Source organism: Nicotiana tomentosiformis, chromosome 1, assembly GCF_000390325.3.
Source record: "Nicotiana tomentosiformis chromosome 1, ASM39032v3, whole genome shotgun sequence".
Lineage (NCBI taxonomy): Eukaryota > Viridiplantae > Streptophyta > Magnoliopsida > Solanales > Solanaceae > Nicotiana > Nicotiana tomentosiformis.
The window spans coordinates 151,774,291-151,800,459 of NC_090812.1; the positions used below are offsets into that span (position 1 = coordinate 151,774,291).

Sequence of the window (26,169 nt, forward strand, 5' to 3'; positions counted from 1 at the left end):
TCATACATGAAAGAGATCACCATTGCAGCCCAAGGGGACTGACATAGGATTCACTCTGAATCCGAACCAGTATAAAACATTCAGTGTCATTTACTTTCTTATATTTAGTTTTGAAAAACCCAGTTGACTAGAACGCAAGTTAATCGACTACCACGCAAAAGAAAGAAAAATTACAATCCCCCCTCTTCCACTTTCAATTGGTATCAGAGCTAGTCTCACACTTTCTGCTTAACAACTTGTGAGAAAAGATCATGGAAAATCAAATAATTATTGGAGCACTCTTTCAAGAAAGAACGTTGCAAGTCAGTCTACCATATTTCAATGGACAACACTTTTCTCACTGAAAAATATGAATGGAAATTTATATAAAATCCTATGATGTCAAAGTATGGTGCGTTATCAAAAAGGAAAACTATCCACTACCAACAGCAGATCAACCACCCGCTGATCCTGAAGATATAGATGAATACACAGACGAAAAAATGGTGGTTGTTCAAGTTAATAATAAAGCACGAAACTTTCTCTATGATGCTATAAGTGAAGAAGAGTATGAGAAAAGTTTAAGCTGTGATACAGCTAAAGAAATGTGGGACGAACTGGAAGTCACTTATGAAGGAGCCAGCAAAGTAAAAGAAACTCGGATAAATATGTTGGTTCATGATTATGAACTCTTCCAGATGAAATAAGGAGAATCCATTGAGGAAATATTTTCAACATTCAGCAAAATTATTGGCGATCTAAAAGCCTTCGGTAAACCCTATTCAAATAGTAATCAAATTCAAACAATTCTAAGGAGTTTACCTACCATTTGGTAGAGAAAAATAGTCGCACTCGAATCTCAAGATCTAAACAAACTTTCATATGGTGAATTACGAGGAGATCTTATAGCATTTGAGAAAACCCATCTCAAGAAAACATATCAGGAAGAAAAGAAGAAAGCAGTTGCCTTCAAAACTACAACAGAAGGACCTGAAAATGATACTGATAGCAACCCAGAATCTCTTGAAGAAGAAATTACCATGGTATCAAGAAACATGGATGGATTGATGAGAAGGTATATAAACACAAGAAGGGGAAGGATGCCATCCAAGCGAACCAGGAAATACAATGAACAAGACAAGAATGATGGAAAGTGTTATGAGTGTGGAAGGTATGTGCATGTTCAAGCTGAATGCCCAGATCTTAAAAGAAAAGTATCCAAGGGATTCAATAAAAACAAATCCTTCAGAAGATGGAGTAATGAAGACAATTCAGAACACGAAGAAATAGCAAATATGTATTTCATGACCATCTTGGAAAACAACATGAACAAATACTCTGGTTGTTGGACTGATGAAGATGCATCAGACGATGAATGCAAGGAAGATACTGAGAATTGCTTCATGACACTAGGTGAAAGAAGCGAGGTAAGATCCTATAACTATGATAGATGTAATGAAATACAGGATAGTCTTGACCTTACCTTGAAGGAGTCTCAAAGAATGTTGAATGAACTAAGGAGACTCAATAGGGAAAAGAAGGACTGGGAACTTAAGCTTGAAGTCTGTGAAATATAAAAAGATGTACTTCAAGATGAAGTTCAGGAATTGCAAATGCAACTTAATGGCATGTGCAAGTCCACCAGTCACAGTTCTGTCAAATCTAACCATGCGACTTACAAGTCAACTGGAAAAAAGGACTGGCTAGAACTGAGTTCGCAAGTATTAACACAAGTTGGAGATCGAAAATTGGATCAACCCCTCTTTGTCATTACTGTAACAAAGTTGGTCATAAATACTCATTTTGTAGATTTCATAAATCAAATATTTCAGGGTGGATTTGGAAATACAAAAACAAACCTAATTCTAGTAAAACTGACCAACAAGGACCCAAGCAACTTGGGTACCTAAAAGAAGGTCATAATTTCTATTTTGCAGGAACACCATAGAAAGAATCACAAAGGAAAATTATATTTAGACTGTGCGTGTTCCAGTCACATGACGGGTGACAAAAATCTATTAAAAAAAGTCACAAAAATAAATGGAGGAAATGTCAAATTTGGAGATGATTCAAGAGAAAAGATAGTTGGTACTAGAACAGTTCCATTCAGCAATAATTGCGAAATTAGAGAGGTATATCTAGTGGATGGACTCAATTACAATCCTCTAAGTATAAGTCAACTTTGTGATTCGGGGTACGAAGTTAAATTCAAGAAAACAGGATGTGCTATTGAAGACGAGGCAGGTAAGATTATTCTCCCTGGTAAAAAGTATGGAAACGTCGACATTCTTGATGGCATTGAAAATATAGATATCCATATTTGTTTAGCATCCGTATATGATAATCCATGGCTCTGGCATAAAAAACTTGGTCATGCAAGCATGCATCTAATTGAAAAGCTCTCCAAGCATGATTTAGTTATTGGTCTTCCCAAGCTCATTGTTTCTAGAAATCATCTATGTGATGCATGTCAAATTGGTAAACAAACTAGAAACTCTTTAAAAATCAAGGACATTGTGTCTACTACCAAGCCTTTACAATCGCTTAATGTGGATATGTTTGGACCTACTAGAACTACCAGTATTGGAGGTAAATGATATACTTTTGTTATTGTTGATGATTACTCGTGTTTTATGTGGGTGATTTTCTTATCTCATAAAGATGAAGCATTGAAAAACTTAGAGATTTTCTGTAAAAGAATTGAACGAGAAAAGGGGCATAAAAAAACTTTGAGATTTTCTGTAAAATAATTGAACGAGAAAAGGGGCATCTTATAATAACTATTAAAAGTGATCACGGAGGAGAATTTAAAAGTAGAGCTTTTGAAGATTTCTGCAATGGTCAAGGATACACTCATAATTTCTCAGCACCTAGGTCACCACAGCAAAATGGAGTTGTTGAACATAAGAACAGAACTCTGCAAGATATGGAAAGAACCATGATACTAGAACATTCTCTCCCAAATTATTTATGGGAAGAAGCAGTTAGCACAGCTTGTCACATTCTCAACAAGTGTTTAATTTGACCTATTTTGAAGAAGACTCCATATGAATTATGGAAAGGTAAGAAACCCAATATTGGATAGTTTCATCCTTTTGGAAGAAAATACTTTGTCCACAACAATGGCAAGGACAATCTTGGTAAGTTTGACCTAAGGAGTGATGAAGGTATATTTCTCTGCTACTCGAATAACAATAGATCTTTTAGAATTTATAATAAGCGTACCCTATGCGTAGATGAATCAATTTATGTTATTTTTGATGATAATAAGTCTATGGCCGAGAAAGGAGATTTTACAGGTGATGAAGATATCAACAGAAATTAGCCAAAGATCAGTGAACAGAAGACTTCAATAGAGACTACTGACAATACGGCTGAAACCTCATAGTCGACTAATGAAGACATCAGTGAGTATGATCAACTTCAGAATGAGTCGACTAATCAACGTATGAAGTAGTACCTAACGAGTGGAGAAGCGAACCAGAATACCCTCAGAAGTTCATCATTGGAAATCCAACTGATGGAATGAAAACAAGTGGATCTTTAAATAAAAAGTCCAACAGCGCACTCATATCTCAAATAAAGCCAAAGAAAGTTGACGAAGCCTTGAAAGACTCAAGTTGGGTACAGGCCATGCAAGAAGAACTTGATCAATTTGATAAAAATCAAGTTTGGACATTGGTTCCCAAATCAGCAAATGCAACAATCATAGTAACCAAATGGGTATTCAAGAACAAACTGAATGAAGAAGGTAAAGTTATCCGAAACAAAGAACGACTAATTGCTCAGGGTTACTCTCAATAGGAAGGAGTCGACTATGATAAAACCTTCGCTCTGGTAGCACGGTTAGAATCAATTCGTATATTTTTAGCATATGATTCTTTTAAAGGATTTCAACTATTTCAAATGGATGTTAAAAATGTATTTTTAAATGGCTTCATTTATGAGGAGACTTATGTTAAACAACCTCCTAGTTTTAAAAACTCACAGTTTCCTTATCACGTGTTTAAGTTGACTAAGGCTCTCTATGGGCTAAAACAATCACCTAGAGCTTGGTATGAAAGACTAAGCTCATTTTTGGTTAGTCATAAATTTTCAAGAGGTAAGATTGACACCTCTTTTTATCAAAAGATCATCTTCTGTAAAGCTCATTATTCAAATTTAGGTTGATAATATTATATTTGGAAGTGCTAACCCTAATTTATGCAAGGAATTTTCACATCTCATGAAAAATGAGTTTTAAAGGAGCATGATGGGAGAATTAACTTTCTTCCTTGGACTCCAAATTCATCAATCCGATGAAAGGATCTTTATTTGTCAGACAAAGTACACATATGAGCTAATACAAAAATTCAGAATGGACAATGCCAAGGCAATTGGGATTCCCATGAGTCCAGCTATATCTCTTGACAAAGATGAACAAGTAAAATCAATAGATGAATCAAAATATCGTGGAATGATTGGATCTCTACTCTATTTAACTGCTAGTCATCCTGACATAATGTTTAGTGTATGGAGATGTGTCAGGTTCCAAGCAGCTCCAAAAGAGTCACATTTAATTGCCATGAAGCGAATTATTAGAATCCTTATTAGAACTACTTCACATGGATTATGCTATCCATGCCTTAGCAATTTTTAGCTTGAAGATTTTTCAGATGCAGACCATGCTAGTGATAAAGATGGCAGGAAAAGTACAAGTGGAACTTGTCAATTGCTTGACAAATGACTTATTTGCTGGAACAATAAGAAACAGAGATCAATTGCACTGTATACAACTGAAGATGAATAAATTACCACTGGGTAATGTTATGCTCAACTAATTTGGATGACTAGTCAATTAACTGATTATGATCTTTCATTTTAGCGTGTTAAAATTTTATGTGATAATTCTAGTTCTATATGTCTTTCAAAATATCATGTGCATCATTCTAGAGCAAAGCATATAGATATCAAGCATCATTCCATTAGAGACCATGTTCTTAAGGGCAACATTGAATTATCTTTTGTTAACACGGAATATCAATTAGCTGATATTTTCACTAAGATTCTTCTAGAGGATAGTTTTAAAATCCTTAGAGATTTACTTGGCATTATTACCTTTTCCAAATAAGGCTTTAATTTTTGTTTTACCTGAAATATTGCGTATCAAAATAAATTTTGGTAAAAATCTTCTATTAATGTGTTACTTTATTATTACTTCCTGTTGCATTAATTATGCGCCTCTATTTTCAGCCCTTCTTTTCGCCTTTTTGATTTACCGAGATGGAAACTGAATGAATCAGTCATGTCTATTGCCTTTCTCTGACCCGTCAATCATGTCTATTTAGTCACATCGCTTCATTCCTCTCTCCACCTCTATAAGTCTACCTCTCCTCTAAACTTCTTTGCATACTCCCTTCAATCATCCTCTACAATGGCTAAAGCCTCAAAAAATCTTTCCGTTTCCGCTCCCAAAAGTAACTAGTCCAAAGCAAAATCCCCTTCTCAACCATCAGAGCCAGTCACTATTGTCTCTGACCACTTTGAGGGTTTCTCGTCTTCTCAAGAAATCATCTCTGAAAATGCTCGAGCAGAACATGTATTAGGAGAGCGACCCATGGACGAAAGAGCAACAACGTACACTCCGAAGAAGGTAAAGATCGACCTGGACAGTGCACTGGAATCCGAACTAAACTATTGGGATTCTCCCAATAGAGATAAGTTCGTCTCCTTCAAAGGTAAGACAATCTCTCATGGAAGGATCATCAACTTGGAAGAGATGGAGGCGCTAAATTGCAAGGTAATAGACTTCTTCACTCTTCAAGGTTGGTAAAGTTTCTTTTCCCTAACTCCTCCAAAGGTCTATGAAGACTTAGTTCATATGTTCTATGCAAATCTTCACTCCTAGAAATCTGATAAAATTGAGTCACTCATGCTAGGCTGGTGTATTATTTTCGACTATTCTACTTTTGATACCCTTTTAAGTGTAAAAGTGTTGGTTATTCTACTTTGTTTAAGAACTCTTGGCCTGATGAGTTTGAAGTGTCGTTTGAACAAACCAAAGAATGTCTTGTTGATTCCCTGCCAAACCAATTAGGACCCAGTGAAATTAATTTTGAAACTCGTATTCTTGCCCACATTGTGGCCAAAACTATTCTTCCCAGAACTGGTTCCTGCACCACTCTGTCTCAAAGGGACACCTTTTTGGTCTACTGTCTTCTTACCAAGCACAAGGTGAAACTGTCTTCCTGGTAATAAATTTCATGATTGAATGTGTTGAAGATCCCTTAAGCCTACCATATGGGACATTCATTACTCACCTTCTCTAGTACTTCAATATCCCTCTTTCCAACAGCTATAACAATAGGGCTATAACAATAGGGCATTTGTCGGTATGTGATATGTCGTTGTGGATGGTACTAGGGTAAAGAAGCAGGATGTTGAAGCCAAAGTGATACCATCCAGTTCCAAGGTAAAAGTTGATACCCCTCAGGCTCCCATCAATAATCTAGAGCTGCTTGAAACAATAACTGCACTTGATGACAAATTGACTGTCGTCAAAGAACTGATGCTAGCTACTCAGACCTAATTTGGAGATATCTATGCAATTGCAAAGTAAAGGGGTTTTAACGTGTCCAAATTAAGAGTTATGGTGTTGAAAATCGCAGAAAAAGCAGTGACATATTTCAAGGAAGTGCATGATCGAGTGGATGGAGTCTCAGTCACAATGAACGCTAGTTTTGATCACCTCAAAGAAGCTATCTGCAACACCCTTACCTATTTCCTCCATCGTTAATCTGTGTTGGCTATTTAGACAATTTCTTTTGATCTTTCTAGATAATTTTCTTTTGCATGTTTATTTTGGATACTTTGTGGATGCCTATAATTAAGCATATTGCCTGCTAATCTTATCAGCTGGTAGTTAATCTTCCTTAGCAATCATTTTTATTGATGCCAAAGGTTGAGAAGTAGAATACATTTCACTAACTTTGTAGGATGCAGGATTTATAGTCGACTAATTGAGAAAAAGTCAAATAGTATACTAACTTGCAGGATACGGCTCAGTCAACCTAGTAAAATCAACTACTGGCATCTGAATGATGGGGAGTCAACTCCAAGTACTCAACTTACCTCAAACTAAGTTGAGGGGGAGTTGACTAGAACATGAAATTAAAATGAATTAAGTTTTTTTTGTCATCATCAGAAAGGGGGAGATTGTTAGATATGAATTTTAATGATAGACAATAACTTAATTCTACTTGCACGAAACCAATCCCAAAGGATATCATGAGAATGGGATAGATTCTACATAAATAAAGGAGGCAAATGTGTAAGTCAAGATCCAAAGGCAAGAATCAAGGAGTACAACCGTTGTGACAACGCGTTCTATGGAAACTGGATATTCGAATCAACCATTTACGGAAGGCATCAATCAATCAACATAAGATGATCAATCAATCAATATAGAAGATCAATCATGTGGATATTCGAATCAACTATATAAGGAAGACATCAATCAATCAATGTAGAAGATCAATCATCTACGTAGAAGATCTTCTGAGAATATTCTTCTCAACGACTCGCAAGGAAAAGGAAATCAAGGAAGCAACGAAAGGAAAAGTCAATTCTATTTCTGAAATAAAATCATCTTGATTGATTCTGAAAATCAACTCCATTGGGTTGTCGTTCAATTATTACACTATCACGCCGTGAAGAATGGAGACCAACTCGCCATATATATTCTACAGAAGATGCCAAGGATGGACATACTTTGATAAAACCAATTTCAATATCATTGTTCTATTTGAAACATGCACTGTAGTCTGCTATAGATTTCCTGATAACTAAGAATAGATGAGAGAGAGAGAGAAAAAATAATACTAGTGAGGCATTGTATCGATTATAAGAGAGAAGAACAAAGTGACCAAACATTGTTGGTGTATAACAACATCAACCCATTTGTACTAAGCCATTTCATACTTGAAAGAGGTCACCCTTGCAACCCAAAGGGATTAGATATAGGATTCACTCTGAATCCGAACTAGTATAAAACATTCTGTGTCATTTACTTTCTGCTTTCTTTTATTTAGATTTGAAAAGTCCAGTCGACTAGAATGCAAGTTAGTCGATGTCACTACCCAAAATCCGACTTTTTATGATGGCACCTAACCCAGCCGTTAGGTAAGCCACTTAAGCATTAACCAATTCCAATAACAATTAATAAAGTAATTTAAGTAAAGAAATATCTAAATCTTATACATTCCCCAAGCACAAGTAGTACAAATCATGAGCTTCTAAGAGTGGAGTATACAAAGCTGGTATGAAGTAAATACATGATCTGTTCGAAAAGTACATAAACAGAGTTTTATGAATCTAAAGCTACCGTGAACAAGAGGCAGAAACAACCGGAACGCAGGTACATCTTTAGATCCAGCTCCCAACGAACACAGCAACATCAGCAGCCAACATCTGCATGCAAGGTGCATAAGTGTAGTATGAGTACAACCGACCCCATGTACTCAATAAATAACAAACCTAACCTTAGGTTGAAAGTAGTGACAAGCTTGTACCAAGGTCAAAGTCCCACTTCAATAAACAATCATAGTTCATAACAATATAAAACAAGTAATACCAGAAGTAACTCAGAAATAAAATGCTCAACAAAATCATGATTTCTGAAAAATAGTTCTCTCTTTCAAGTATATCAGTGAAAAACTCAAATCGTTTTCCGTTGTTGCCAAAAATATGGGTAAGTTTGAAAATCGTAATTTTTCCAAAATCGTTTAAATGATAATTAAGATGTCTCATTTTCTTTCCACATTACAAGTGTAAAACAAATGCATCACTATGACCATATGCCAATATGTGTAAGAAGTCATGAATGGTGTGATATCGTACAACATGAGGAAAAATATATCTCTATGTATGTATGTCATGCGTGCATGTCAATGAAATGTATCTCAGAGATGAACTCATGTACTACCACTCTCAGAGGACTTAATCTCACTATCTCACACATTTCACTCATCATGCTCAATCACTCGGTACTATATATGGCCAATCCGGCCCGGGAAAGATCCATCCCGGAATATACACATCAACTGATCATCAGTAACTCAGTATTGAGTAGGGTCAATCCATCCCATGGAGAAGATCCATATCCAGGTATATAATGCTTCGGATAAGATCCATGTTCAAGGAAGATCCACCCCTCAATAATATCAACCGCGCTCACTGGGGGTGTGTGGAGACTCTGGAGGGACTCCTTCAGCCCAAACGCTATCATAAATCAGTATCAATCAGGCCCTCGGCCTCACTCAGTCATCAATCTATCTAGTCTCTCTCTCTCTCATTGGCTCACAATGTCAATTAAATAGACCGAAAATGATGATATGATGTATCAATAAATAACAATAGAGACTGAGATTTGATATGCATATGAATGTATATGCCGGAGTATGTAATGCAATGAAAGTGGATAACTTAACAGCAGAAATGACCTCAGTGGATCCCAACAGGATAAACATGTAGTAAAAACATAGTTTATAGCATGAATCTCATTTTGATAACTCTAGTACGTAGAGATTTTATGATTTCAGACAAGTTCAGATAACTACACAGTACCACACGGTGCACGCCCACACGTCCGTCACCTAGCATGTGCGTCACCTCAACCCCAAATACATAACACGTATAATCAGGGTTCATACCCTCAGCTCTCAAATAAGAAGAGTTACTTACCTCGACCAAGACGAATCCAATGCCGAGCAAGATAAACAATGCTCCAGAAATCCCATTCAGCGCGTATCAACTTCTGAACGGCTCGAATTTAGCCATAATTAAATTTGATTCAGTCCACACAATATATAGGAATTAATTCCATATCAAAATACTAATATTTTCCCACAAAATTCAAAATTACATCGGAATCCGACAAAACTCACAAAATCCGACAACCCATCCAATTACAAGTCCAACCATACTAATTTCATTCAATTCCGACTCTAAATCGACGTTCAAAACCTAAACATTTATATTATAAAACGTTAGGCCAACATCCCCAATTTCCTCTTTAAATTCATCAACTAATTGCTAAAAATGAAGATGGATTCATGGAATATAGTCACAAGGGAGTCAAGAAGACTTACCGCTAATTGTGTGGAAATATTTCTCTCCAAAATCGTCCAAACCGAGCTCCAAAATGTCCAAAATGAGAAAAATCTCGGAAACCTTTATTTTTGACACTGCCCAGGCATTTCCACACTTGCGGTGCTGGGCTCGTACCTGCGCATCCGCTTTTGCAGAAAGAATTGCGCTTCTGCGGATTTCCCTTGCCCAACGAGCCTCCGCATCTAAGATGCCAAGGACCGCATCTACGGTCGCGCTTTTTCGCAATAGGCTTCGCACCTGTGAGTTTATTGTCGCTTCTGTGACCATCGCACCTGCGAGCCCCTTTCCGCAGGTGCGATCACACTAGAACCAACAAATCTTCAGCAACTCTTCAACTTCGAACCTTGGTCCGTTAAAAACTCGAAATCAACCCGAGGTTCCCGGGACCTCAACCAAACATACCAATAAGTTTTATATCCCAATACGAACTTAGTTGAACTCTCAAACAACTTCAAAAATACGAACTACACACGGATTCAAGCCTAATGAACATTAAAATTTCCAAATTCTACAAACGGTGCCGAAACCTATCAAATCACGTCCGATTGACCTCAAAGTTTGCACATAAGTCACATTCCTAGTAGTATATTTTGCTTTAAAAAAAAAAGAAAGAAAGAAAAATAAAGCAAAATCAAAGAATGGGGAAAAGAAATTACCATAGATATGAAGAGGAATTACCATAGAAAATTATGCTACTGGAGTTGTGATTTGGTTGGTGATGTTTACGAGTATGCAGTTTTCGAAATGTGTTATTTCTGGGATTTAGAGTTCAACCTATTTGATTGTCAATAAGCCCCGTTGATGCTTTGGAAATTCCATTAGTTGCTGGCAAGATAATCTTCTTCTCCTTAAAGTTTGTGCACCCTTATAGATTGCTCCAAACAACATTATTTTAATTTTATACCTGCTTGAGAATGTAGATGCTTGAATATTAATTACAATTATTTCAGTCTCTTGTGATTTTTACACTGCATCTTGCTTATGGTGCATCTACAGAATTCTACTTCATAACTAAGGAATTAGAACTATGCTGCCGAAATTATTTAGCACTTGTAGAGTTGAAATATCATATATAAATCATATGGTATGTAAATGCACAATGTCTTTCATTTTGCATGAACATGTATAGTGGGCTGAAGCCTCAATATTATACAAGTTTTTAGTCAGATAGGAATGAAGATGGATCATATGTTAATGAGGCGGCAAAAGAGATATGTGTAAGTTTTTAATTTCTTCCATCAAATTTGCAATCATTTAGTACCTAGTATCAGTGATTGGTTCTAAAATATGTTGTAACAAGCAATATGCGGGTGTATGTCTTTTCTCTGATTTCTTGATCTGCGACTGATGATAGGCAGCACATTATAGGCGTTATATCAAGTTCTTGACTTAACCTTGATTAACTCTTTTTTTTTCTCCTACTTGGTTTTCACCCTTTAATTTATCAAATGATAATATAACTTTTTTCTCTTTTGTTTATTCAAGCATTGTGAAGTTGAAAATAAGTCTCCGCGAGATGTTCCTGGATCTGTTGCATTTTGAGTTCCCGATCATGTTGAGTGCTTTGTTTCTAAGTTGTGAATCTGTTGGTACTTTTTTTTTCCAGTTTGTTGTTGCTGCATTACTTTACTTGATTGTTGTTTTTTGGTTAAGAATGTAAAATTATTACGTTGGAACTGGACAGATATTCTTCTGTTCCTTAGCAGTTCTTTATTGTTGTAATTCCTATAAAAGAAAAAGATATTCTTCTTCTCTTATTTTTCTTTTTTAATAACTTATCAATCACTGATTGAAGGTAGGACACTAACTTTTGGTGTGTAATGTATTTAGGAAAATATTGAACTAGCATTGAGCCAAAGCACCGTGGATTAGTATGAAGTTTCGTCAAATGATGTCGTTGGTAAGGTGCTGGGAAAAGAGCACTCTGGAAGTGTAAGGTGCTTGGGATTAGGAGCTGTTCCTGGCAGAGCTTTTAGACGAGCAAGACCTCTTTATAGTGATTTAAATGCTTCAAGTTACATTGATGGTTCATGTTCTTCCCAATACCAAGAAAAGTACAATCAAATGTTCAATGCTCACAATCAAAGCCAAGAGAACTATATAGAATTGATGAATGCTAACACCCAAATAATATATACTTTTAAGGCGTATATGATAATGAAATAAGGGAGGACACCTGAAGAATTTGCAAGGATCTTTGTTTCTCCTCCTCAATCAACGGTAAGAAAAGTTCATAACTTTCTTATTTAATTTTGAAAGTATGATTGATCAGTCCAAATGTGACTCTGAATTGAGAAAGAAGAAAACTTTTCTGCTATGTGGTGTTTGACACTTTTTCTCACTTTCTTCACTCCTATATCTACACATGCATTCTCATTTTGTTCTCAGTGTGCTTTGTTTCCCACTTTCAGCTTGTGCTTAGCTGCTGCTCTCTCCAAATCTTAAGTTTTTGTGAGGTTTTGATTTAAAGTGTTGAGATACCTTTACTTTCAACAATACTATGTATTTGGATCATAGAAGTTACTAATACTTGACTAAAGCTAAGTGATTATTAATTAGGATATTGTTGAGGTACTATTCGTTAATTATATTTTTTTTGATTTTTTTGTAGCCATGTGATGCGGCTAGAGGAATGTAACAACCCGACTTTTTATTTTAAGAATTAACGCCTCGTTTAGTGACTTAAGGTCACGAGCAGTTTGCAATATGTATTATGAACCGTGGGTGTGGTCAAGTTTGAATTACTGAAGATTTAGAATTAAATTAAAAGTTTAAATGGAACGAGTTGACCAGAGAGTTAATTTTTGTGCAAAATAAATCCAGAATGAAATTTTGATAATATCAATAGCTCCGTATGGTAATTTTGGACTTAGGAGCGTGTCCAAAAAGTTATTTGGAGGTCCGTAGTGAAATTAGGCTTGAAATGCCGAAAGTTGAATTTTTGAGAAGTTTGATCGGGGGGTTGATTTTTTGATATCGAGATCGGAAGCTGATTATGGAAATTGGAATAGGTCTGTTATGTCATTTTTGATGTGTGTGCAAAATTTGAAGTCATTCCGAATTGATTTGATGTGTTTCGGCACAAGATATAGAATTTGAAAGTTCAAAGTTCATAGATTTTGATTTGAGGTGTGATTCGTCGTTTTGATATTGTTTGACGTGATTTGAGAATTCAACTAAGTTAATATGATATTTTAGGACTGGCTGGTATGTTTGGTTGAGTTCTCGGGGGCCTCGGGTGTGTTTCGGATGGGCCACGAGTCATTTCCTCCTATTTTGAACTGTTATTTTCTGTCATCTGATGTTTTTCTTTGCGATCGCGAAGTGACTTTCATGTTCGTGTAGTGTTCTGCTGATCCACCTAATATTCCTTCTTCGTGTTCGCGTTCAAGCTCTCGCAATCACAAAGGTCTGCCCTTTCCCTCCTTCGCATTCGCGTAATAGATACCAGGCACTGGGTACTAGTGACCATTTACCCTTCGCGCTTGCGTGTCCCCTTGTGCGTTCGTGAAGGTTCCTGTCCTTATTCTACACGTTCGCGGCCCTTTGCTCGTGTTCGAGTAGGTCATTCATGAGCCATTAGATGTTTCCTTTCGCGTTCGCGAGCGACCCATCGCGTTCGCAAAGCACATTTTGGCATCCTTCAGTTTTCTTCTTCGCGAACGCGATCAGTCTTCCGCTGTAATGACCCGGCCGGTCATTTTGAGCTATAGCGCGTCATTCAGCGGTTTGAGGCCATGCGAAACTTCACTTCAGGTATTATCACTTGTACGTGTAGTTGGAATTGAGATTCAGGGAGTTCAGAGTTGATTTGGAAGAATTGACTAAGGTTGGATTTTTGAGTAAATGATCTCAGAATCGGGATTTAAAGGTTCCAGCAGGTTCGTATGATGATTTTGGACTTGGGCGTATGTCCGGGTCGAATTTTGGATGATCCGGGAGCGTTTCGGCACCTATTTTGGAAGTTAGCATTTTGGAAGAATTCCATAAATTTGTGTTGAAGTGCATTTCAATGTTATCGATGTTCGTTTGGAATTTCGAGTATGAGAATAGCTCCGTACGGTGATTCTGGTATTGGGAGCGCGTCCGGAAGTGTATTTGGAGGTAAGTAGGTCATTTTGGAGTCGTCTGGCGAAAGTTAGGAATTTGAAGGTTTTTGAGAAGTTTGACCGGAAGTGGATTTTTTGATATCAGGGTCGGATTCCGATTTTGGAAGTTGGAATAGGTCCGTAAGGTCGAACGTAACTGGTGTGCCAAATTTGAGGTCAATCAGACGTGATTTGATGGGTATCGGCATTGACTATAGAAGTTTGAAGTTCTAAAGTTCATTAAGCTTGAATTGGGGTGCGATTCATGATTTCGATGTTGTTGGGTGTGATTTGAGGCCTCGAGCATGTCCGTGTTATGTTATTAGACTGGTTGGTGTGATTGGACAGGGTCCCGGGGGCCTCGGGTGGATTCCGGGTGGTTAACGGATCGAATTTGAATTTGAGGAAGAGCTGAAGCAGTTGGGCATCTTGTGTAACCGCACCTTCGTGAAGAGGGCTGCATGTGCGGGAGATGGTTCGCAGAAGCGGAAGGAGACAAGGCTACTGAGAACCGCAGAAGCAGAAGGAATTTGTGCACTTGCAATGGCGCAGGTGCGATATCAGTAGTTTAGAACGGGACTTGGCCTTAGGATGCGCAGAAGCGGCCTAAGAGTCGCAGGTGCGAAAATGTCGCTGGGCAGTGGGGTTTCTTTAAAACGGGACTTGGCCCATTTTTTCTCCCATTTTCATTTGGTTTGGGCGATTTTGAAAAGCTTCAAGGGGAGATTTTCAGCAAGAAACTCAAGATAAGTGATTCTCACTTATTATAAATTAAATGCATGGTTTGTATAAGGATTTAAACATGAAAATAAGTATAAATTGTGGGGTTTTTGGTAGAAGACCTAGAATTTGGTATTTTTGGATTTTGACCACGGATTTGGGCATGGAACTGGGAATAAATCATATATTTGAGTTCATAAGGTTATGGGTAATGATTAACTTCGCAAAGTTTGTGAATTCGGGCACGTCGGTCCGAGGAAGATTTTATCGACTTTTCGATTGGGGTTAGAAATTATTATAAATCAGATTATATTGAGTATTTTAGTATATATTAATGGATTTGCATAATTATAGGCTGGTGTTGGAATGTGGTGCATCGATTCAAGTTGTTTGAAGGGCTCGAAAGCCGGTTATGGAACTTCGGAGCAAGGTAAGTCTCGTTTCTAACGTTATAAGAGGGAATTAACCCCATAGGTGAAATAAATTAATATATGCTTCTAATTATGGGGGCTACGTACGCACTAGGTGACGAGAATCCGTATGTAGCTACTAGTTATGCCTATGTCCGGGTAGTCTAGATTTACATCATGCCTTGTTGACATTGCTGTCAATTTATGCTATTGTTTGCCTTGAGAAGAAACAAGATTGCGGTTGAGTAGTAATTGTCTTGAAAGAATGAAAATTTGAAGAATTTAAGATTTAAAAGGTTTCATTTAAACTTCGAAAAGAATTGAGTAATATTATAATAGCTTAAGAAATCTATGTATAACCGCGTCGCAGGTATGATTCGCGAGCGGGGTAATTTTCTTAAAGACGTTTCAAGTTGAATTTCCATTATTTTAAAAAGAACCAAGAAAGAAATATGATTTAAATGTTAAACTTATATTCGGCCGTGTCGCAGGTATGATTCGCGAGTGGGGTATTTCCTTAAATTTATATTTTACCGCGTCGCATGTATGATTCACGAGCGGGGACCGCGTCGTATGTATGATTAGTGAGTGGGGACCGTGTCGCATGTTTGATTCGCGACCGGAAAAATTTATAGATGCATCTATGGTTCGTGCCGTTCTACCCTCGACAGTGCACAATTTATTTTTATTATTGGATCGGACCGTACGACCTCGGCATGACTTGCGCATGATTGTATTAATTGCTTCGGAAATTATAATAAATGATATTGCCTCATTGGCCTGAGATATAAATTGTTAAAATCATGAAAAATGAATTTGGGAAAAAACTTCTTGTTAACAAAAGAATTGTTTACTTACTTCATGATGTCGGGATTACAGCCTTTTTACGTGATCCATGCTTAATCATATCATTGGTATATTAATTATAGCCCATAGTAAATGTCCGAGTCGACCCCTCGTCACTACTTCTTCGAGGTTAGGCGGGATGCTTACTGTGTACGTACTCATGCTATACTTGCTACATATTTTTGTGTAGGTACACATATGTTTAGCGGCATTATGGGCGCAGAGGCACGATTATGGCGGGGACTTAGGTGAGCTGCATTCTATAGGGCGATCCCAACCAACAGAGTCTCCATTAGAGTACTTACATTTTTCCTATCCAATTTGTATTCCCAGACAGCTGTTGTATTTTATTCTACATTCCTAGTTAATTCTTATGCACTTATGACACCGGGTTTTGGGAGGATTATGGGTTGTGCTGTATTGGAAGTTTTAAAGATATTATTATGTGTTTTTGTAAACTTCATCTTTTACTATTTAAATTGAATGAAAATATGATTTCAAAAGTAACAAAAATGAGAACCCATTTAAGTATTCATTGTTGGCTTTCCTGATAGTGGTGTCCGGCGCCATCACGACCTTTATGGATTTTGGGTTGTGACATCCGCGTTCGCGATGCTTTAATGCCAGGGCAGAAACATAAGTTCTAATCAGTGAATTAATTTGGAAAATTATGAAACCCTCTTGGTTTAATTTAATATTTGGAGGTCGATTTGTTATTGGAATTTAATAAAATTGGTATGGTTGAACTCGTATCGGAATGGGTGTTCGAATTTCATGAAATTCATGTCGGGTTCCGAGAGGCGAGTCCCGCGTTGAATTTTGTTGTCTTTTTGGAATAAAAATTTAAGTCGACGTATTATTATCCGAAAATATGATGATTTGACTTTCTGCACGAGGTTCCGGGAAAATATGATGATTTGATTATGGGCACAGAGTGCCGTGATAATATGTAAAGGACTGAGACCCGTATTTTTATGTTTATGAAATGAGGTGTCACATGTTGACTTTTAATTGAAAGAATTAAATTCAAGATATTTATTTGGAAGTATTTTTATTCAAAAAGTAGTATTTGAAGGATATTTATTTGAGAAAATTATATTTAAAAGAGAGTTATTTAGAAGAATTATATGTGAAAGATATTTATTTGAAGAACTTGGTTTAATTGGGTGTACTTGTATTTATTATTTGTTGAGTAATATTAATAGTGTTCTTGTTGCCATGCCGGGCATATCACTGGTAGATTTGTGTTGCCCTTATTATTATTATTATTATTATTATTATTATTATTATTATTATTTGTTTCCTATTATATTGTATACTATATTGCACAGGTAATTAGACTAGTGAGTGTCTTGACTGTACCTCATCTCTACTCCATTAAGGTTAGTCTTGATACTTACTGGGTACCGACCGTGGTGTACTCATACTACACTTCTGCACATTTTTGTGCAGAGCCAGGTATTGGAGCTATTGGACTCGGACAGAGTTAAAGTGTGATTGCAAGTATTCAAGGTAGAGCTGCTTGGTCGTCGCAGTCCCTTAAAGTCTTTTCATTTTATTGTACTATTAATTATTAATCAAACAGTATTGAGTATTCGATCCTTGAGATCATTCCATGTATTCAGTTAGAATTCGTGACTTGGAACTACCAGTCTTGGGAGGTTGTTTGTAATTATTTCCGCTGTTAGTTTCGACATTTGTATTAAATGATATATGTTAAAAAAATGGCTTCGAAAAGTAATGAAAATTGGCTTACTTAGTCTTAGACACTAAGTGCCATCACAACACCTGTGGTGGAATTTTGGGTCGTGACACGTATCCATTTCACCCATGGATGTAAGAAGATCATCCCGTGGAAATAATCTTAACGACAACCATTGAAGTTTGCAAATGTATCGTCCTCGATTCAATAGTCATAGTAGATCTTTTGTCCATAATATTTGGAGTAGATATTCTGTTTAAAGTTAGTTTTAAGACTAACTATAATACTGACGTTTTGTGTTTAATGGATGGAGGAGTTGTGTTTAAACCAAGTTTTTGAGACTAATGATAATTTACTTTAATATATTTTATGGTTTATTAATATATTGATGTTACTTGATTCTAGTAAGCAATTTATATAATCTATTGATGCTTCATTATATTAACATAATTGAAATCGGATTAGTTATGGGTAACAATTGCCCAAAAACAAAAAATCAATGAATAGCGGAGGTTATAACTGCCGTAATTTAATGAATAATAATATTATGTTAAAACTTGCGGGAGTTAAATAAGAATATTGTAGGGGTTTTCACTACCACTAATTTTTTATAAGTGGGCTCTTAAAAAGTCAAACTATCGAATTGCGGAGCTTAGATCGACGCTAAATACCCACCGCTATATGATAACGACGGTCTCCCAAAAAAACCCCGCAAATTGATTGCGGCGAATATTATTGCGGGGGTTTTGGAAACCGCCGTAACAACATATTGCAGAGGTTTCTGACCGCCGCAATATGTAAATAAAACCTCCGCAAATTTAGCATTTTTTTGTAGTGTAAATTCCATATAATAAATATTTTTATTCATAAATTATTTTTAAAAATTATATAAATATGATGTCTGGTTAGTTTGTATCGGTTTGACTTTTTTGAGTTAAAACCAAACCAAGCCAAATATGATTGGGAGGTTTTTCAATACAAACAAAACCACAATAGAATGTTTTTTCTTCTATTTGACTTGGATTATCGGTTTGGTGCGATTTATCGGGTTTCTTTGTACATACTTGTCGAAAAGGATTGTATATTCTCTCCTTTATACTTTCGGTCCACCATTGCACCTGGCATTATTAAACTGCTGCAAAAATACCTATATTCAGTAAGGGCCCTCAATGGTTAATACCATCCAACGGGGCCTAATATTTCACTTAGTTAGACACCACATGGCATGCATGCCACCTCGTTGCCCTAATCACATTTAACCCCCTCCCATGCTTTTCCACCATCGCCACCTCCCTTTTCACCCGCTCATCACCACCACCATCGTCTTTTTGCTAGTTTCTTCTTTGTCAATTGGTAGAAAAAATCTTTATTGGAAATTAACCTTTGACACTAGCCCTCATGAAACAAAGCAAAATTAAGGAAGAATACCAGTTTTCTTCACTTCAGGTTTTGCAAATGTATGAAGAGACTGTAATGACCGGCCGGTCATTTTGAGTATTATAACCCCATTCTCCCATTTACTGCTCCATTTATGCTTTACAGTTATTTTATGACTTACCGGGTTAGTTGGTTCGGGTTCGGTGAGTGAAATGAGACTCTTAGTCTCTTAAGAGAAAACTTAAGTTGGAAAAGATGGTTGGATATTGAATTATGTGTAAACAACCTCGGAATTGAATTTTGATGATTCCAATAGCTCCGCATGGTGATTCTAGTCGTTGGAGCATGTCCGAATGTGGATTTGGAGGTTGTAGGTCATTTCGGGGTTATTTGGCGAATGTTGGAAATTATACGATGATTATCTGGCCTGGCCTCCCCCTCTAGGGCTACCTCGACCTCCCCGACCTCCACCTTGAGCTGGCTGAGGAGGTGGGGTGGCAACTGGGGCTGGAAGAATGGCCGAAGGACCTGGTGGAGCACGTGGAGGCTGATAAGTCTGTGAAGGTGCACCCCTCCTGGCTCTGGGGTAATCTCTAACCATGTGACGAGTGTCACCATACTCAAAACAACCCCTCGGAGGATGCGACAGATGAGACTGACTCGGTCCTGGCATGCTTGACTGGCCGTTAATAGCACCTCGATTACGAGGCATACTAGATACTGGCGGTGCATAATAGGGCTCCTGAGGTCTAGGAGGAGCTGGAACACCGCTGGCTGCTGGAAGAGCTGAATGAACATGGAGACTCACAAAACCCCTACCATAGCGTGTTGCTGGTGCACAAGCTCCTGAATAATGACCAGTCTCTCGAGACCTCTTGGCCTCACTCTCCTCTCCATCCCGGGCGAACATGTCCTCCACTCTCTGGCAATACTCACTGCCTACTGATAAGTGATGTCCATCCCCAACTCCCTGGCCATACTTGTCCGAATACTGGTGTGGAATTCCTCAATGAAGCGACAAACCCTCTCTCTGACTGTAGCAACCAGAGTCGGTGCATGGCGAGCTAACTCACTGAAACAGACTGCATACTCCGACACAGTCATAGGACCCTGACGCAACTGCTCAAACTCTGCGCACCAAGCATCCCTGAGGCTCTGAGGAACATACTCATGCAAGAACATACCAAGTGAGTGAGGCTTCCTCGTCCGGACTACTCAGCTCATAGGCACGCCACAACTGATATGTTGCTCCCCTCAGCTGGAAAGCGTTTAAAGAAACCCCACTCATCTCCATAATGCTCATAGTGCGGAGAATACGATGACACTCCTCAAGAAAACCCAAAGCATCATCTGAAGCTAGTCCGCTGAAAGTAGGTGGGTGGTACTTCTTGTACCTCTCAAGTCTGAGCTGCTCTACCTCAGAAGCAGCTATCCTGGTCTCATGCTGAACCGGAGCCACTGGGGCATAGGAATATACTTTGTGGCCTTATCAACATGGACCCTCTGCTTAGGAGTGTGGGCTGCGGGAGTCTGTGCCCCTTCCCCGGCCTGAGATGTAGAGGAAGCTATCGGAAATAGGCCAGCCTAAGCTAGAGTGCTGAACATGCTCATGAACTGAGCTAAAGTCTCCTGGAGGGCTGGAGTAACAATAGGGATCTCCAGTGCTGGCCCTCCAACTGGAGCTGCTAGGGGCTCCTCTTACGCCGCTCTCACAGGTGCTCGGGCTGCACCGCGTGGTCGTCCTCTACCCCGACCCTGGCCTCTGGCGGCTCTGGCAGGGGGCTCGGGTGCCTGTCGTCGGTCCTCTCAGTACGGGTCCTCACCATATGTGAGAAAGAATAGAATAGATTTTTAGAATTTTGATAACAATAATTCGCACGACAAGGAAATCAAAGGAATATGATTGTTCTTAACAGTTACATAGCCTCCCGAAGATAAGTATGAATGTCTCTGCACCGATCTATGAGACTCTAATAACACAGCTTGTGACTCGCGACTCCTATGTACCTAGTGCTCTGATACCAACTTGTCACGACCTAAATTAACCCTCCATAAGGTGTTGTGATGGCACCTAGTCTTTACGACTAGGTAAGCCTAATATTACGAATAATGTAAAGAAACACAACATTTTAAAGATAAATAGAATATTGCGAGTAGCCAAGAGTAGTACCGCTCGGCATATACAAAATAATTTCCTAAGACCCGGAATATCACTAAGTCACAAGCTGCTATAATCTATGTAGCTATATACAAAAGTCTGAAGATAATATAGAAAGTATCTAGGTGAGGGAGTAGAAGGGGACTCCGACGATCTGAGGACGCAAGAAGAAGTACCTTCAAGTCTCCTAAACCAAGTAGCTCGCACTAACCCCGAAGCTCATAGCTCACACCTGGATCTGCACACGAAAACATGCGCAGGAAAGGGCATGAGTACACCACAATGGTACCCAGTAAGTGCTAAACCTAAACCTCGGTCGAGTAGTGACGAGCTCGAGTCAAGGCCCTAACGGAGTAAATATAATAAATTAAACAGTAAAAGATATAAGTAAAACTTTTGATAACACTGTTAAAGAAATTCTCGAAAATTTAACAGTTAAGGGACCCCTCGGCTTAGACCAAGGTAAACATAATGGGAAAATCTCTCGGGATACCGTCCTGTAGTTCCGAAAGAATATGCAGTACATGGGGGGATCTCTCGAAATATGTCTGTAGTCCGAAAGTAAATATGCAGTGATGGGGGATCTCCCGGAATACGCATGTTGTCCCCAAGTAAATATGCAGTGCGGGGGGATCTCCCAGAATACGTCTGTAGTCCCAAAATAAATATGCAAGATAGGGAGATCTACCGGAATACGTCCATAGCCCCAATTTAAATATGCAACGTAAGATGAAATGGCAAGTATGGCATCGAGTCATACAGTTTATACTGAATACAAATAAGGATAGTAGGGACTTAACTAAGCATGGCGCACAAAATGTCAAATAGGAAGTTAAACCACGTAAGCATGCTTCTCTAGTCTAAGCTAAACAATTAAACGTATTAGTGCAATTTAATAAGGGGAAAAAAGTTTATGATTTAGAAAAGAAAAACGGGATTTTTCCAATAATAGCCAGTGTACGTACTCGTCACCTCACGTACACGGTTCCCACACATCAATTAATATCAAGCACCCTAAGGGGAAAGTCCCCAACCCAAGATTATGCAAGCCACTTACCTCGAACCGCTCAAATCAACTCAATATCACGTTTTTGCCACGAGTATCCGACTCCAAATGCCCCAAATCTATTCACATTAATTGCATAATATAAATATAACTACAAGTAACTAATTTAGCTAATTAATTCGAAGCTAAAGCGTGAAATTAGGAAAAATGCACAAAAAGCCTCCCCGGGCCCACATCTCAGAATCGGGTAAAAATTATAATTTATGAACACCCATTCAGTCACGAGTTCACTCGAACAAAAATCATCTAAATCCGACATCAAATTCCCATTCAAATCTCATATTTTCAATTGGGGAACCTTTTACCCGATTTCCAAACTTCTACCCTCAAATTCCTTAATTACACGATGAAAAAAATAATAGATTAATGTATTATGATCAAAATAGAGTTAGAATTAGTTACCCAATAGTTCTACCTCAAAATCCCTCAAGAAATTGTCTCCCACCGAGCTCTAAATCGAATATTGTTTTATGAAATTTCAAACCCTCGAAATTCTCTTTTTCTGCCTAGCGATATTCGCATCTGCGCTCATGGGGGCGCATATGCGGTCCCGCACCTGCGGAAAAATCATCGCAGGTGTGAAGGTCACTAATCCGGGCCGGGGCCGCATCTGCGGGCATTTTTCGCACCTGAGGATAGTAGTCCAAACGGCGCATCTGCACATTTCATTAAAATAGCTAGTCTCCGCACCTGCGCCCACGCTTCGCACCTGCGGGCACGCAGGTGCGGTCAAACTTTTGAACCAGCGCTCCATCACCAGCCCCACCAGTTCCGCTTCTGCACACTCCCTCCGTACCTGCAGCCTCTTTTCCGCAGGTGCAAAACACAAGAACCAGCAAAGGCACCAGATCTTTCCTATGTCCAAATTCATTCTCTTAAGCATCCGAAACACACCCAAGTCCCCCGGGACCTTAAACAAATATACCAACCAATGCTAAAACACCGTACAAACTTATTCGATCCTTCAAACCACATCAAACAACACAAAAATCATGAATTAAGCATGGATTCAAGCCTAATAATTTAAAATTTTCCAAATTCTACAAACGACGCCAAACCTCATCAAATCTAGTTTGAATGAGCTTAAATTTTACACACATGTCACAAATAACACTACGAACCTACAACCACTTTCATAATTCCATTCCGGGCTTGTTATCAAAATTTCCATTATAAGCCGAATTCGCCGAAAAACTAACTTTCGCTACATCAAGCCTAAATCTACTACATACCTCCAAAACACATTCCGAATGCGCTCCTAACACCAAAATCACTCAACGGAGCTAACAGATTTGATGGAATTCCATTCCGATTCCATCTTCACATAGTTATGACTACGGTCCAAACTCTAAGGCTTAAACTCATAACTAGGGACTAAGTGTCCCAAAATTCTCTGAATTCCATAACCAATCACTCCGGCAAGTCCCAAGAGCGGAAACAAACATGGGGAAAATAGTTATTAGGGGGTCGGGGCTCTAATTCTCGAAACGACCGGCCGGGTCGTTACACCTACGCAACTTATTTTCTATAAAACAGGGGAGGTTCGGGGAGAGAGAAAAAGATAACATTTTTGGCTAAGTTCTGGGTTCTAGAGAGAAGGTGGAGCATCCTCAACACAAATACACATCAAAGGTGAGTTTTATGATATTTTTATAATGGATTAATACTAGTTAATGGTAGTGTTAATATCTACATGAATTGAAATTCATAGGGATTTCTCTAATCTTCAAGAATCATTCAAAAGGGTTCAAGTTAGAGTTTGAGCTACAAGATGTACATTCTCCACACTACACTTAAATACAACTATGGATTAAGTATTTGGAATGTATTGTGAAGTAGAAAGCACCAATTGGTTGTAGAATTATGCTAGTCCTTGAAATGAGTATTGTGAGTTAGGGTTCTTGAATGGAGAAGAAGATGAATAGTGAATTTTTGAATCTTGTTAGGATGATTGGTGATTCTGGTGCTTCAATAGTTTAATAATGATTAAATATTGAATCATATAACCTAGATTAGGCCTTAAAGTCCAAGTATGAAATCTATTAAGGATAAAAGGGATATGTATAGGAGAATTGGGTTTGTACAAGACTTTTATTGAAGATTTGAGGGTCGAGTTGATGTCGGAATTTGGTGAAATTTGTATGGATGGACTCGTGGTTGGATGGGCGTTCATATTTTATAAATTTTATCAGGTTCCGAGACGTGGGACCGACAAGCAATTTTTGAGTAATTTCGGATTATTTTTGGAAAACATAAATTGTATTTCCTTATGGAATTAATTACAATAATAGTTATTGACTGAATTGAATTAATTGTGGCTAAATACTACTCTTTTGAAGACCGATTCTCGAGGCAAGGACATAGTGGAATACATAATTACACGGTTTGAGGTAAGTAACCGTTCTAAATTTGATCCTAAAGGTATGAAACCCCGGATTATGTATGATGTGATTGGTTTTGAGGTGACGCACATGCTAGGTGACGGGCGCGTGGGCGCGCACCTTAGGAATTGTGACTTGGTCAAATTCCATGGGACTGTATAGTTGAATAATCTATTGAAATCCGCACATTCTCTACGTGTTAGGGAAATTGAGCTGAGACTTGTATTAAAAATCATGCTTAGGCATATGTTGTTATTGTTGGTACCCATTGGGGTCATTTATGTGGTTGAATTATATGTTCAAATTGAAATTTTACACTCAGTCATGTTCATTCATTTCATATCATATCTCAGTCTCTATTGCTATTTATTGATGCATCAAATTATTATTTTGAGCTGATTTTCATGTCATCTTGAGCCCGAGAGACTCGAGAGGTTGATGACTGGGTGAGGATGAGGGCCTAATTATGAGGATATATATGGGATCGGGCTGCATGCCGCAACATGTTTCATTGTTATATTCCATGATTGGCTTGTTACAGCGCTTGGGCTGAAGGAGCCCCTCCGGAGTCTGTACACACTCCCAGTGAGTGCATGTGCCTACTGAGTGAGAGTGCCGAGCGCCGAGTGATGAGTGACCGTGAGGAAAGAGTGACTGTCATGAATGAGTGACTATGAGGAAAGAGTGACTGTGAGGAAAGAGTGACTATGAGATTGGAGGGAATGAGCAGACTGAGTGGCTGTTACTTTGAGAGTATGCATTGATTTCATTATTTGCTGCATTTCAGTTGTCATATATCACTATTTTGGAAATTTCGGAAAAATATTATTTTCTGTTTCGGTCAAACTTGATATGAAATTTCAGTGAAATCTTAAATGTTAAACTTGAGAGCATGCCTACTCTTTTGTATTAAAAAGTATTGTATTTGGACTTAGCTGAGAAACTCGTCACTACTTCCAGTTCTTTATTTATTATTGTTACTTACTGAGTTGGTTGTACTCATACTACACCCTGCACTTCGTGTGCAGGTCTAGGTGATCCCGGATACAGTGGATATTGATTCTTTTGCACAATCGATTTTTCGGAGATTCAAAGGTAGCTGCCATATTTCGCAGACCTTGTCTCTCCTTCCCTATCCTTTTGTTACTGTATTTGGTCTCAAATTATTATTATAGACCAGATTTTTCCCAGACTTGTATTTGGCCATGTTTCCCTACAAATGTACTCAGTGACACCAGGTTTTGGGAGTGTTTGTATCGGTATTTGCGAGACTTATGGATTGTGTTTAAATAT

General features: G+C 38.2%; 1 protein-coding gene across 1 annotated transcript; it reads left to right on the plus strand.

Moving 5' to 3' along the window:
• The first annotated feature begins 353 nt into the window (after positions 1–353).
• LOC138891617 (uncharacterized) lies at positions 354–1,556 on the plus strand. Its single transcript, XM_070175226.1, has 2 exons — positions 354–626; positions 816–1,556. Exons 1-2 carry the CDS (start codon positions 354–356, stop codon positions 1,554–1,556), a joined length of 1,014 nt encoding a protein of 337 aa, XP_070031327.1.
• The last annotated feature ends 24,613 nt before the right edge of the window (positions 1,557–26,169 follow it).